Consider the following 14,132-nt stretch of genomic DNA (forward strand, 5'->3'; position numbering starts at 1 on the left):
AAAATCCTTTCCAAGGTGGACCCAAGTGTACCAAAAACGCATGTTAGGGCATTGGTCTGATGTGAAAATATGACTGCATTTATGATGACACTTGTGTGAAAGATTAGCAAGTAATGATATGCACCAGCATGTTGAGATGCTAGAGATGAATATCTGTTTGTAATGCTTATGTCCGTCCTATTACTCCATCATGACGCTACATAACTCATATTTAAAGAAAGATAATCCTCTTCTGCATGTACGAGTGGTCTCCAGTCTGCAGGGAGCATCCAGATGTCGTAATATAGACGTCAGAAAGCACTCTCAGAAAGCCGCCTCTTTAATCAATAATAATCCAGAGGCCCTTTGAGGCCTGTACAGGGATGTCTGCTTCGTGAAATCTTGACGTCATATGGAAGGACATTAGCACAGTCATATGGTGGGTTGTGAGAAAGACACTGATTTTCTAAAAATAGATGGTGTGAAACTAGGCCAGGGTGCAGAGCAGGCAGTTGGCACACAGGAAGGGAATACTTTTGTGTGTTTGTGAGTGTTTTTGTGTTTTGTTTTCGGCATCCAGAAGGAGACCTTGGAACGTAATGCATTTCGGCAGTGTTTCCTGTCATTGCCTAAACCCTCTGCAGTAGCCCGGTGTGCACTATTAGATCTTTGAGACGTCTTCATTTCAGTCGGTGTCAGTGCCTATTACTTCTGTGTGTTCACCAGTGCTGTTTCTTTCCATGCTATGTCTCTCACCATTTAAAGTTTCAATATATTCTGCTTTTATTTACATGAACATTTTAAACAGATTCCTTTGAATAAATCAGACTTTTCCAAATGAGCTACAAATGAAAAAAAGAGCTTGTAACCACAAAATCAACACTGTTGTGCTATTAGCTAGAGTAGATGACAAAAAGTGAGTGTGTTTTTGTATGTTTTATGAGTCATTAAATCATTTAATCAACTGGTTTGTTAAATATTACGGAGTTGTTCATGACTAAAACCAATCTTATTATCCTTTATTAAAAAAAAATGCATGTCTTCAAATATATATCAAGCTATAAAACAACAATAAACTGTTAAATAAATTAAGAGTTTCAATAACATATGACGTTTTTATTATTTACCATGGATCATTTTACATGATTTCTCTCCTTCTTGTGCTTGAAACTGACTCGCATGACATGCTGAACGAACATCATGCCCACTTTCGTTTAGTCGGTCATGCTACTGAAAATTGTAATTAAGTTACTTGTGTTGCTACATTTAATTTTGTTTCTGTCTATCACTGTTGCTCACCCGTTTAATAATGCATTGATATAAGAATTGAAGTGCCTTACAATTATTGTTTTGATAGACATACTGTGGTATGTCTGTAACAAATCATTTGCAACAATGGAGCAACCATAAACAATAAAACCCAGAAGTGCATGAATAAGAAATTGTGAGTTTGTGAGAAAAAAAAAGCAACCTTGAAGTGCTTTGTAAGTGGAGATCAGTGGAGGAAACATTATCAGGCAAGCACACAGTACTGCACCAGAGCTCCGTTTTCAGGCTTAGAGGGGAAATCAATAATACAGGTACTTTACCTCATCAGTAGCCTACGCATCTTTGAGATGTACTATAAGGTAATGCTTAGATGAGGGTATTTTTGTCTGCAAAATTGCTTGGAAATGCAAGTCCAAGATTCTTCTACGTACAGAGCAACTGGTGTAGTGCAGATTACATTCGCTGGAGCAACTTGAATGATTGCAGTGCCTCACCTTGAATTTGATTTGGCTGAAAGCATCAGTCTCATGTGGCAGGAATTTTATTTCCCTCCTTGACAGCGTTTTGCTGTGTGGCTGGTTGATGATGCGACCTCAAATGATCCAGCAAACTGAACTATATCACTTTTTCATTTCTTTCCTAATGCAGCTCCTCCAAACGTTCGGATCATCCACTCCGGTCACGCATGCAACATTGAGGAGGAGCACTACACGGAGAGGGTGTACACCATCCGGGAGGGGGAGACTTTGGAGCTGACCTGTCTGGTCTCGGGGCATCCACGGCCACAGGTGAGGCTCTTCTGTCCGCTTTGATCATCAGTTTGAGGCTGCTCATAACTGGCTGCCACCACAGGACTAATGGCTGAGATAGGGATTTTTGCACAGGATTAGAGAAATAAATGTCTGGAAATTGAATTATATTAAGAATCTCTACATTTTTTATCAAACTGCACGCATTCTAACTTATTCTGAGTCAAGGAATTGAGTCAAGGAAATAGAATGAAAAGAGAACATTATAAATCCAAATAAGGAAAAATAACTATTCATACAATGTGCTACATAGATGAAAATTGTTGTAAATGGAAAATAAATCTGAGTTACAAGATATCCTGTGGCGTTGAAAAATACAATTTAATAGCATTTGATAGTCAGATAACTGTGCTAGGCATCGTATCAAGTATCAGGATGGATGGATGGATGGATGGATAGATAGATAGATAGATAGATATTCATAATTTGATTTCAAATTTAAACCAGTTAAGTGTTCCCTAATGTTACAGCTTACCTTTCAACATGACACAACTTACCCCAAACACGAGGCAGACATTTTAAAGTCACCCTGAAATGGATTTAGTTGTCATAATACCATTCTCTTCTGCTCACCTCCAGCACATATGTTACTCAAATATGAACAAGTAACAAAATAGGTAGGATTTATGGTGCTACTGTGAGTCGTAATTCAGTGTAATGCTTCTCAGCTCAAGAGGACGCCGTATAATCCTGAATAATATGACATTTTGATTATCAGAGGAAGATAACATCATTCTGTGTTTTTGCTTCGTGCACTCCTGTATGTATCATTCATCGGTTATGCTTCTGGACTCACTGCAGTACTCTCCATTTCACCCTCGCTCAAGTGGTCTTAATTCTCTCAATGCCCCACTCCTGGTTGTATCTTGCAGACTGCAGAGGGCTTATCAGTCCCATAGCCTGTGTGCGGTTTTAGATAGGCAGCACTCTACGACTCTCATCTTGGTCTCAGTGCTGCATTTTCAGTGGAGAGGAGGAGCAGTCCCACTGAGTTAGTGCAGGAGAAGAAACGGCCACGAGGGAAATCACTGAATCTGCACGACCGCAGAAGAGCTCGGTGATTCCCCGAAGAGCACTGTCAGACCTCAGAATGCTAGGAAGAGTCATAAAATCTAAATGTTTGCAAAGAAATCCTCCTGGCCATGTGGTGTCATAGTTTTGAGCTAAGCCTTAATTTTGCATTCTACACACAGTGTCTGTGAGGAGTTTGCATTATTTTAATGATCCTGTGACGTTGTTCTCCTTGAATCTGAGCTGTGCTGTCCATTTTGTTCACCGCCCTGTGGCCAGGTTTCTGACCGTAGCAGGCACGAGAGATGAACAGGGTGGGAGTGTGTGATGAGGTACACCTGAAAGTAATGGTGCCTCATCACCGTTGCTGTTAAGTTTGCATGTACAATGGAGTGGCTGGAATGCCAAACCAGTGGAGGAAGCTGCCGCCATTTTTTTCCCCGGACCTGGAGGGGAACAAGAAGGTCTATAGTAACTGTAGGAATCCATCTGTTAATATTCCCTTTGATGTAAATGCCAGATGATTGATGCCACTGGTCTCCCTGGAAGTATGTGATTTTAAATCTGTCATATTTCCTTGTGGGTTTTTAGTTCTAATCGAGCCAATAATCTGAGCCATAAACTTTGTAAAGATATTTAATGTTGCCAAAACAAAACTGAGAACTGGTAAAACATCTATTTACATTACCTATAATAAAATGTTAATGATATTTGCTGGTTGTAAATAAGTCAGAATTCATGCCTACTTTTGAATGGCCCTCGTTAATAGGTGTATTTCTGGCAACTTCCAGCAGGTATGCCAAACATTCTATAGAATTATATAGTGACTGCATTCTTTTTTTTTTTTTTTTGGTCCTTTATTCAAACAGTTTTAAAGAACTCTTTGTTACATATATATGTAAGCCATGAATCAAACCAACCATGATACTGTAGATAGATAGATAGATAGATAGATAGATAGACAGACAGACAGACAGATGGATAGATCTAACCTTATTAGATGGATAGATCTAACCTAACCATATATATATATATATATATATATATATATATATATATATATATATATATATATACATTTACTCTGTTCTATTTGGGGTTGGTTTGTCTGTCCAAAATCAAACAGAAACACTATTAAATTAAAGCATTTTATGCTTGTAAATTCTGTGTTTGATGACTGATATTCAGACAGTTTGTTGTTTTAATTAAGCGAGCAAGTTGAGTTCTGTTGGTGCATGCAGCGGGCATTTATTTATTTATATATTTATTTAGGCTGTGAAAACCCTAATGCGTTTTGAATGTTCTGTGCTGCTTTTGCCTCCCAGTCTTCATTGTAAAAGATAGGAAGACTTTTGCTGGAAGCCTCATTTTGAATAAATGAACCTGTGCCTCTTCTGATCTCATCTCCAGCTTTTGCTGACTCTTTTACCTTGAGTGTAAATAAGGAAAGATTTTTAATAAATTAGCTACTCTTTTCTGCTTTAAGGCAGTCTTGCCATTTCTGCTTTTTGGAAGCTAATGACAGTAAACATGAAATATGAATATTTCCAAACCTATCCTGAGCAGAAGGTATTACATAATGCAGTAGGTTGTCGGGAAATGTACTACAGGATCATTTATTATCTAAAATTACAAAACATACTTGCTACCAGCAAAACTTTGTTCTGAGACAGTACAAACACAAAATCTAAATGTTGTTCTGAAATGGATAAAGTATCAAAGACCATTTTGTGTAATTATTAGGAACAGATGCACATTTCTTTCATGTTTTATTAGCACAGTCAAAGCATGTGTATATACTGGTCCAAAGACTGAGTGTTTAGCATGGACTCTTTAGCTCCTGCTGTTTGATGCCATAACTTCACCATCTGGACCCACAAACATCTTTCTCTGTTGACGTTCATTCAGAATCATATCCCAGAAGCAAATTCTGTTAACTTAAGAGCTATTTTTATTACGGTTATAGTAACATCAGAGAATCTTTCTTTTTTATTGATAACATTGAGGACAGTCCAATCAGTGAAATTATTAAATATTTGATTCAAAATGACACGCAACCACAGATGAAAACAAAATACTTTTTGTTGTTTGTCCTTAATCTAGTACTACAAATTGTGTCCAAACACTCTGACCATGTGCCTTAATTACCACAGTTTTATTGATGGCTCCATTCCAGAATCTTTGTCTTAGTCAAATTAGCACCAGGGCCCTATTAGATCGATTTCTTACCATGCAGCAAAGCATATTAATCTGCTAATTAGCATGAACTCTCAAAACATCTCCATCTAAGGTTTCACCAACACTTTGTTTCAGCTCTGCCATTGCTGAACCGGTTCCCATAGATCCCACAGACAGTGAGTGGGCCAGAGAAAGATACGCCCAGGGATGCTTTATGATAGACTGAGGGGGCTGGAGGATATATTTAGCACGCATTCTGTCTGCATTTGACACACTGGGCCCGTCGTCACAGAACTCCCATCAGTGTTCTGGCTCAGGCGCTCTGTGGCACTGATCCACTTAATGCTGGCAGGGGCAGAAATCTCAGACTTGACAAATTTATGAAGATGAACTAAAGATTTGTAATACTTTGGGGTTAAACAGATTCAAGCTCCAAAATTGACATAAAAGTAGCAAATAGGAGATTCATATTTAATTTGGGATTTATATTCATCAGTTGATCACTGATTAAGTTTACACCATCTTTATGTCATGGAGCTTAAATGTGTGGACCCCATTGAATGTGCGGACAAAAACAGATGAAATATTGTTCAAAATTTATTTTGTGTTCCACAGATATTTAAAAAAATGTTTCAACTGTTTTTGTCCATATAATGAAAGTAACTTGGATCCAAAACACATGCATTGGAACCCATTGACCTTCATTGTATGGATCAAAAAAGAAAGACAGAAAGAAAACAGACATTTTTCAAAATATCTTCATTTGTGCTTCACAGAATAAAGTCACATGGGTTTGGAACAATATGAGATTGATTAAATGAGGGCAGAAATTTCATTTAGGGGTAAACTACCATTTCAATAACTATAATGTGAAAATTTCCCTTCCCTCCTTTACTCAAAATAATATTTTCCCCTGTATTATATGGTTTGAGTTCTGAAGGGCTGTCATTTCCACTGTTTTATGACTATTTATGGAGGCACTTTGGTTGTGAAGACAGTGGGCTGCCGTCAAATTGTTTTCACTTTCCACCCCCAGCATATCGTTTGAGTCATGATCTCTACTAACACAGAAATAAATAATAAAACAGAGGTTTTTGATTTATGTGCTACTTTTTTATTCCACACAGTCCCAAAGTCTTGAATGCATGCATTAAATGAAGGAAGTTAAAGTACAATAAGTATTAAGGGTTCAAGTGGGTCATCTTTTCTTACATATTATACTGAATTTCTGTCACATAATGCACAAATGATTATTCAGTTCCACTTCCTATTTGTGCACTGTCAGCTATGGCCTACCTCAGTGCATGGAGACATACAGGGCTAAGCACTTTTCTTTAGCTGCCTTATTTCCTGTTCGAGCTCACAAAGAAAGCCAGCGTATCTAAACCCTGTGAGTTCCAATACGCCGTTATTCCTAACCAACATCCAATACGTGTGTAAACAAATCTGCCCACCCTCCATCCTCAGCAAAGCATGAAATGGATTTCATTCTGCCACTTCCAAAGGTTACGACTCTGTTGGGCTCCAAACCACAGTGTTTTTTTTTTTGTGTTGTTTATTTTTTTCTTCATAGACCTTCGCAAGAAGAAAACTGAGGCCTAGGCGAAAGCAGCTCTTGGAAACTGCAACAAACAAACAGAGTTGCTCACTGTCTTAAAACGACAGCTGTCACGATGTGTTTCTGATAAATTTGGGACACAGATCGACCTTCAAGTGGGACTTAAATATACTATGTAGGAATAAATAAAAGTTATTAAAATAAATATGTAAAAATACAGATCACAATGCAAACGGGAGAATTATGTTACAGTCGTCATGATCCGTAAATAGTGAACATAAGAACAGTTGCTATTTAGGTTTGTACGTTAGCATGGACTCACTAACTTTAATGCTAACATTAGCTATTTTTAGCCATGACCGAGAGATACCTTGCTGAGCACAAGATGACATTAACGTTCTGCTTGAGCAGATGAAAATTAGTACCAGAAAATGAACGTTTTCACCTTCATTGTGATTGGGGTTGAATGCTTAGGGACATTTTCCTCCATATTGGTTGGATTTAGGAAATGGAATAAATTAAATTGCATTACCTATCCTGTCAGGATAACTGGAATACGTTTTACAAGTACCCTAGGCACATCGTTTTTCCATTTTTGTAGCGTAAACACCATTTCACGGTTGCAAGCTTTGGATCTTCCAATGTTTCTCTATGGTGCTTGAAACCTAAAGATGTCTGAGTTCTGCTCTCCGTGCAGCTGATACTCGACTGCCATTGGCTCATCTGCATTCAAGGGGAGGAGCTTACAGATTGGTTAATTAATAAGAGAGTGGCTAATAGTTGAGGTGAAGAAGAAGTTGCTGCTTGGAAGAGGAAGGCGGAGCTTTGATCTTTGTAGCTGGACTCAAGCTGAGTTGCTCCCGCCTCTGAGGTTCTTGAGCAGCAGGGATGATAAAGGGGGGTTCTGTTGTAATGTAGGTCATCTACACAGTAAGTCTCACTCAGGACTCAGTTAGGCCAAGCCAGGCCTGAATGGGCAATTTGCTCTACTTGTCTGGCTGGTTGGCAGACAAGTACACAGAGGGAGCTACAGAATCTCTCTCTCTCTCTCTCTCTCTCTTTCTCTCTCTCTCTCTCTCTCTCTCTCTCTCTCTATGCCCGGCTGAGCTTCGTGTGCAGCGTCTTTTCCCTGATGTCTCCATGCTTCCTTTTAAGTTATTTTATATTTGTGTGTGTGTTATAAAAAAAAAAAAAAAAGCTAATTGCTATTTGAGATCATTTTTATTATTTGTTTGTTTGCCATAAAAAATTTGAATGCAACAATTAAGTAAGGCAAGAATATTTGGGGTAAAAAGTGGTATTTTTACAGTATATTATATTTACTGTTTTGATAAATAGTCCTACTCGGGCTGAAAATATTTTCCTTCAGGGAACATATGTTATTTCAATATTTACAGGTGGTAGTCAGTGATTTAATTGCTGTCCGAAATCAAAAATCGTGTTTTTCTTCCACATCTCGGGGGGAAATGCTGGGCTGAATTTCATGCTGTTTGCATGTGCTGTGCGAATTTAATTCCATTTTAAATCGAACGGTTTACAAGAATAAATCGATAGAAGTGCACTGATAAAAAAAAAAAAAAAAAAAAACAAGTCACCACCCCCCCACAGGGAGTAAGAAAAATTGTCATTTAGAGACAAATTGTGTAAACTGTTAAAATGTGGAGTAACAAAGAAAAAAATAACTATTTAGAGGGGAATGATGTAAACTTGTATAATTGGGCATTAATATAAATATATCTTGATATATAAACCTATACATGTTATGTGGAATGACAAAAAAAAAAAAAAGTTTAGAGGCAAATCATGTAAATTTCTAAAATGGGCCGTTACTTTGAATATGCTTTAATATATAAACCTGTATATACATGTAATTATGCGCCAATTATATCTTATAAGAGGCGAATCATGTAAAATGGTCAAATTGGACATTAATATAAATATATTTTAATAAATAAGCCTGTAGTTTTATGTTATTATTTGGAGTTAATAAGAAACCACTTTATGAGAAACTTCAAGGCTGTCAAATAACAGAAGATCTTTGTCGTCTGTGAATTAATTGTGATCCAAATTCATTATGTGCAGATTTATTTTTACAGACATCCTGCTGAGAAATAATTACCATCCAAATAGAGCTTATGCCATGTATTGATCTGGAGATCAGATTTGTGGTAGAGTATTTGCTCATTTCCAAGTCAAACCCTTAATATAAACATTAGCATCATGATTAGAAAAGTCACTGAAACATTTTCAATAGCACATTTAGTTGCTATTTTTCAATATCATTCTCATTACACAGAGCTATGACAAAACGCGTGATATGAACTGGAGATGCTTCCTCTGTATTAGATACATTCTGCTCCAAGCGATTTCATATAGTGTTGGAGAGAAAATATGCCATTGCAATGTGTCTGTTTGTTATCCAAACTCAAACTTTGAAATATTTTTTGCAGTAATTAAAATAAAGCTGGAAAAAATTAAATATAAGATGAAAAACCTCAATGAAAATGAGAAATGTCACCATGGAATAAAATTGTTAAATAACTGTTTAATTTTATAAAAAAAAAAAAAAAAAAACTAAATTGAAATATTAAGAAAGCTAATAAAAATGACTAAAACTCATAACAAAATTACTTAACAAACTATTATTCAAAAATGATAAAATAAATAAACACTATAACATTATATAAATAATGCTAAAATAACAATTGTTTATTTTAACATTTGTAAAATAACAAATGTTAGCTTTTAAACTCACCAACGTTATCATAATTTTGTCTTTTTATCAGTGTTTACCATGTTTGAAGGTCTATGAGGCAATGTGCTTAACCAGAGACAGACAAAGAGGAGGAGACGAACCACTCGCAGAAAAATGAATGTGAACATCGCCACATTTATTATGGTGTCTGTAACTATGAAGGTCCTGCCTTTCAGTTAATAGGGTCAACCTTTTTTTTTTATGTAGAATGCAAATACACATAAGCACCAGACTGAAAATATGATAATTTGAGTTGCAAAAATAGCTAAATCTATGCCACTATTGTTGTCATATTTCTTATTTGTTATTGAAACAATGATATCATTATTATCTTTATCTGTTTTTTTACTCAATCCATTTGCTCTAAGGTAGGCACTCTGTTTCTGAGCTGATGTGATTTTTTTCTCTCTCTCTCAGATACGATGGACCAAGACAGCAGGAAGTGCTACTGACCGCATCCAGGACTCCAGCGTATTCAACGAGACACTGCGCATAACCCGCATCCAGAGGCACCAGGGCGGCCGTTATTACTGTAAGGCTGAGAACGGCCTCGGCACTCCCGCCATCAAATCCATCCGAGTGGACGTCTACTGTGAGTTAACAAGCTCATTCGCCTGTCAGCAAAAAACCATGCACTTGACACACACTCCTGCAAGTCAACTATAGCTCGGTATTAGCTTTTGCTGACTGTGCCTGCATTTCTCTTTTAGCTTTTGAGATGCATACTCAACCTTGATTCAGCACTTCACTTAAGCCCTTAGGTTATGAATTTGTGGATAATCAGTTGGAAAGACACTCTTATCAACAGAAGTGTTATACTGTAACTTCAATTTTATAAACCTACAAAGAAAAGGAAAAAGCGCTTTCTGTTTGTAGCACTGCAAAAATGTATATATAAAAATTATATATTTAATCTATAAAAGTTATATATTATATTATTAATAATTATAATTGAGCATTGAAATGATTATTTAGTTTACGAATTGCGTACTCTTATTGAAATTATTGAAGCTTATATACCTTTAAGCTTGCTGAAAGAACATTAAATTGCATTTCTCTTTTCTCTTTTCATGATTATGAAAATTAAAAACAAATTTAGTGTTTTTTTATTTTTTTATCCTTTGCTTGTTAAGCTATTGCAAGTGTCCATTATTCAAAACTATTTCTCTAAAAAAAAGGATAAATGTTAAACACACTAATCTAAATAATTTATCATGGCTGGATGACCTTCCAGCATTGTTTATAATGGGCCAGAATGTTTTTTAAGCATCAATGCATCTCTCACAAGCTGCTTTATGCAGCTCGGAGAGAGACAGTAGCAGAAATTCCAAGCATATTTTACATGCCTACTTTAGCACAATATTCAGTAACATAACAGGGTGTTATAATGATTAAATCTTATCCTCTTAAGGAGCTAGCCATTAGCTGTAACCTTTGTACCCTACAGCAAAGAATGCCCCTGAAATAAGTGTACAGTAAGTCACTTTGAATAAAAGCATCTGCTAAATAGCTGCTTAGAAAATATTTTATCCACTTATGGTTTCATTTAATGATACAGGCACAATAACAAAGCGTTTTAATGACTGGGCAATAACACAAGCAGTGCTCAAGGAAACAATATACTGTTAGGACATTTGCAAAAATGTTCATTTAAATTCATCAACATTTTACCCCCAAGGCACTTTCTGTATATTATTGCCTAGTTATGCTGTCTACAATAGCTGAAGTTTTCATTGCTGTATAAGTGACATTTTCCAGATTTCTTTTTACATTTCGAATATTTTATGCATTTATTTAAAGGGACAGTAAATGCATTTATAATGTTTTAAAATATTTATATTTTAAAAAATGCAGTTTTTTATTAAATGCAGAACTTCCTAATAATCAAAAAATCAAAAAACATTAAGAAGCAATGTTTTGTACTACAATTTAAAATCAATGCATTGATAATAAGAAATGTTGCTTGAGCACCAATAAAATGATATCTGCTAGATCTTGTGACACTGAAGAATGAAGTAACAATGAGTAAAATGCAGCTTTGCAATCACAGAATTAGATACATTTGTAAAAAATTTCAAATAGAAAACAGCTCTTTTAAATGAAAATATTATTTCCCAGTCCAACAGTTTTGACTATATTTATTTAAATAAAAAATACATGAAATAATTCATTAAAGCATAAGAGACTTCTTTCAAAAGCATTTAAAATATTTTCCAACCGCAGACTCATACTAGTGATTTATGGAAACCATTAACTCTGCTTATGTTTCATTACCACTTTATGTTTGAAATTATATTGAATCTGATATTGTTGGACTTGTAATATCTGGGCTATAATGGAGCATGTGTTATTTCATATATTTCTTGTCTTCCACATTCTTATATCATCAAAAGCCAGACAGCCAGTTTTTTGTGTGTGTGTGTGTGTGTAACTCATCATAAGAGCATATCTAATCTAGGTCTCTTTCAAAGAGTTTTGCCCTCACACGCGTCATCATTTTAAGTTCACGAACACTTTTATTTTCTTCGAGATGCCACATGCCCTCATTATCGACTTAAAGGTACTTCTCGTTGAAGTTCTGGCAACCACAGACTTTGCTGCAATCAAACTCAAGCCTTTGAATAGGTGATGAAATACTTAAAATGAGAGGTTTAATGAATGAGTGAAATGAAAATGAGGATTTTTCTTCAAAGAGACATCGGTGTCAGTAAGCTAGCTCCCCATATTTCTCAATTTTTCAAAGGTTTACTCCTCTGCTATCAGAACCATCAAAAGCTATCACAACCTGTCAAAAAAAAGAGTTGTGTGTTGCCTCTGTTCCCTACAGACACGGAGGAGCCATAGATGTTGTAAAGTGATTTACGGTAGCACAGAGAGATGAATAGGAGGAGCGATGGACGATGGCAGGCAGCATTGCCGTGGGGAGACAATGAGGAGCAAGTCATTACCCTTGAATTAGAGAACAGGCCTCAGCTTGTCATTTTTATTCCAGGTTCACGGTGGACTATTCGCTGGTGGGCACTCACTTTTATTGATCAGAGACATGCTACTCCTGATGCAGTGATCAAAGCCTAGACACAATGATAAACAATGGGGGTATGAGTGGTTATGAACGAATGAATGGAATAGTGTCTCTTCTGTGGCTTGGTATGCTTCCAACATTTTTTTTTTTTTTTTTTTTTTTTGTCATAAGCAAGACTGTACGACATTCACATTAGATGATTTGATAGAATTTTATGTAGAAAGGGCAACAGCACATCACATAAAAATAAATGATCATTAATGTTTTCATGACCGCTGGCCAAATTCAAAAACGAAAAACTAAAATTAAATCATCTTTGACAGCTGGGGGGGCCCCCTGGTGTTTCGGAGGCCCTATGCAGCTTGTGTATTCTGCTTATAGGGAGGATTGCTTTGCTCATTTAATTTCAAATCTATATGACTTTCTATTTTGTAAAGCATAAAAAAGGTTCAGTATTACAACTGTAACCTGGCGTGCTGGAAAATATCACCAATGCCGTCTGCCAAATAGTTATTGAGCAGATCGATTAATGATTTGAAAGAAAGATTTTGAAAGGCTTGGTTTATTTATAGCTGAGAGTCTAGGAAGGTTTTTGCTTTGAGGACAGTCTGTAAAAGCCTCCTCGTTCAAGCACTCTGTGATAATTATGGTGGCTCTTGAAAAAAAATTGCAGTTGTAAAAATACTCACAATTCAGGTGCCAAAATAACAGGCGCCCCAGTGGTCCATCATTTTAGAAATTATGTTTGCTGTTTTTTTTTGCACCCACTTACAGCTGTTTTCAATGCTTAAATTTATAGATTCCTAATGGAACTAAAATCCTAAATAAAGAAAAAAAAATTGAAAGAGGAATACTGATCCTTAAAAAACGAAGATTTCAGGTAACACTGCACAGTGTGATTAAATTTGTTAACATTAGTTAATGCAAGAACAAACAATAAACGATGATTTGTACGGATTTTATTTATGGAGATGAATATTAATTTATAAATTATTATATTGTTTAATATGACTAATAGTATTTTAATTATGTAAACCATTGATAATTAATGTTTGTTCATGATTAACTATTGTTAATTCATACATTTATAAATTATTGTATATACTGAATGCGTACATTAGAACTTAATATACGCATTGTTGATTTTGGTTAATATGTGTACTGTTCATTGTCACTTGTAATATGTTATATATTGCATTAACATAAAGAACCTCATTATAAAGTGTAACTAGATTGCATTTGATTTCAATAAAATGCACTTTAACTGCTATTTAAGGAGTTAGGTTGATGTTAAATGATGTTGGTGTTAAATATGGAGTTAGACAAAAATGTAGAAAGTAATTTATGTGTATCTTGGACCGTAAAAAAAAAAGGCTACTTTATGAATTGCGCTCCAGTAAATTTTAATTCTTTTATAGGCTCCTGCTGAATTTAGGACATTTTTGGCTCATTAAGCAATCCGACAATTTATTTCTTCAATCTCTGAGCAGCTTGGAAGGAAACGGGGAAAAAAAATCTGCTATATCACACTATAATGTTGGAATTATGCCA

The 14,132-nt window shown here is 35.7% G+C and overlaps 1 protein-coding gene across 1 annotated transcript in view; it reads left to right on the top strand.

Moving 5' to 3' along the window:
- Positions 1-1,865: 1,865 nt before the first annotated feature.
- The window catches only part of LOC113074543 (MAM domain-containing glycosylphosphatidylinositol anchor protein 2-like), a gene marked incomplete at its 5' end in the record, with an annotated part of 88,777 nt that continues 76,510 nt past the window's right edge, over positions 1,866-14,132 (top strand). The window contains 2 exons of the mRNA XM_026247403.1: positions 1,866-2,036; positions 9,977-10,151. Coding sequence (XP_026103188.1) covers positions 1,866-2,036; positions 9,977-10,151 — 346 coding nt within the window. The remainder of the gene's footprint in view (positions 2,037-9,976; positions 10,152-14,132) is intronic.

This window comes from Carassius auratus, unplaced genomic scaffold, assembly GCF_003368295.1.
Source record: "Carassius auratus strain Wakin unplaced genomic scaffold, ASM336829v1 scaf_tig00015055, whole genome shotgun sequence".
Taxonomy (NCBI): domain Eukaryota; kingdom Metazoa; phylum Chordata; class Actinopteri; order Cypriniformes; family Cyprinidae; genus Carassius; species Carassius auratus.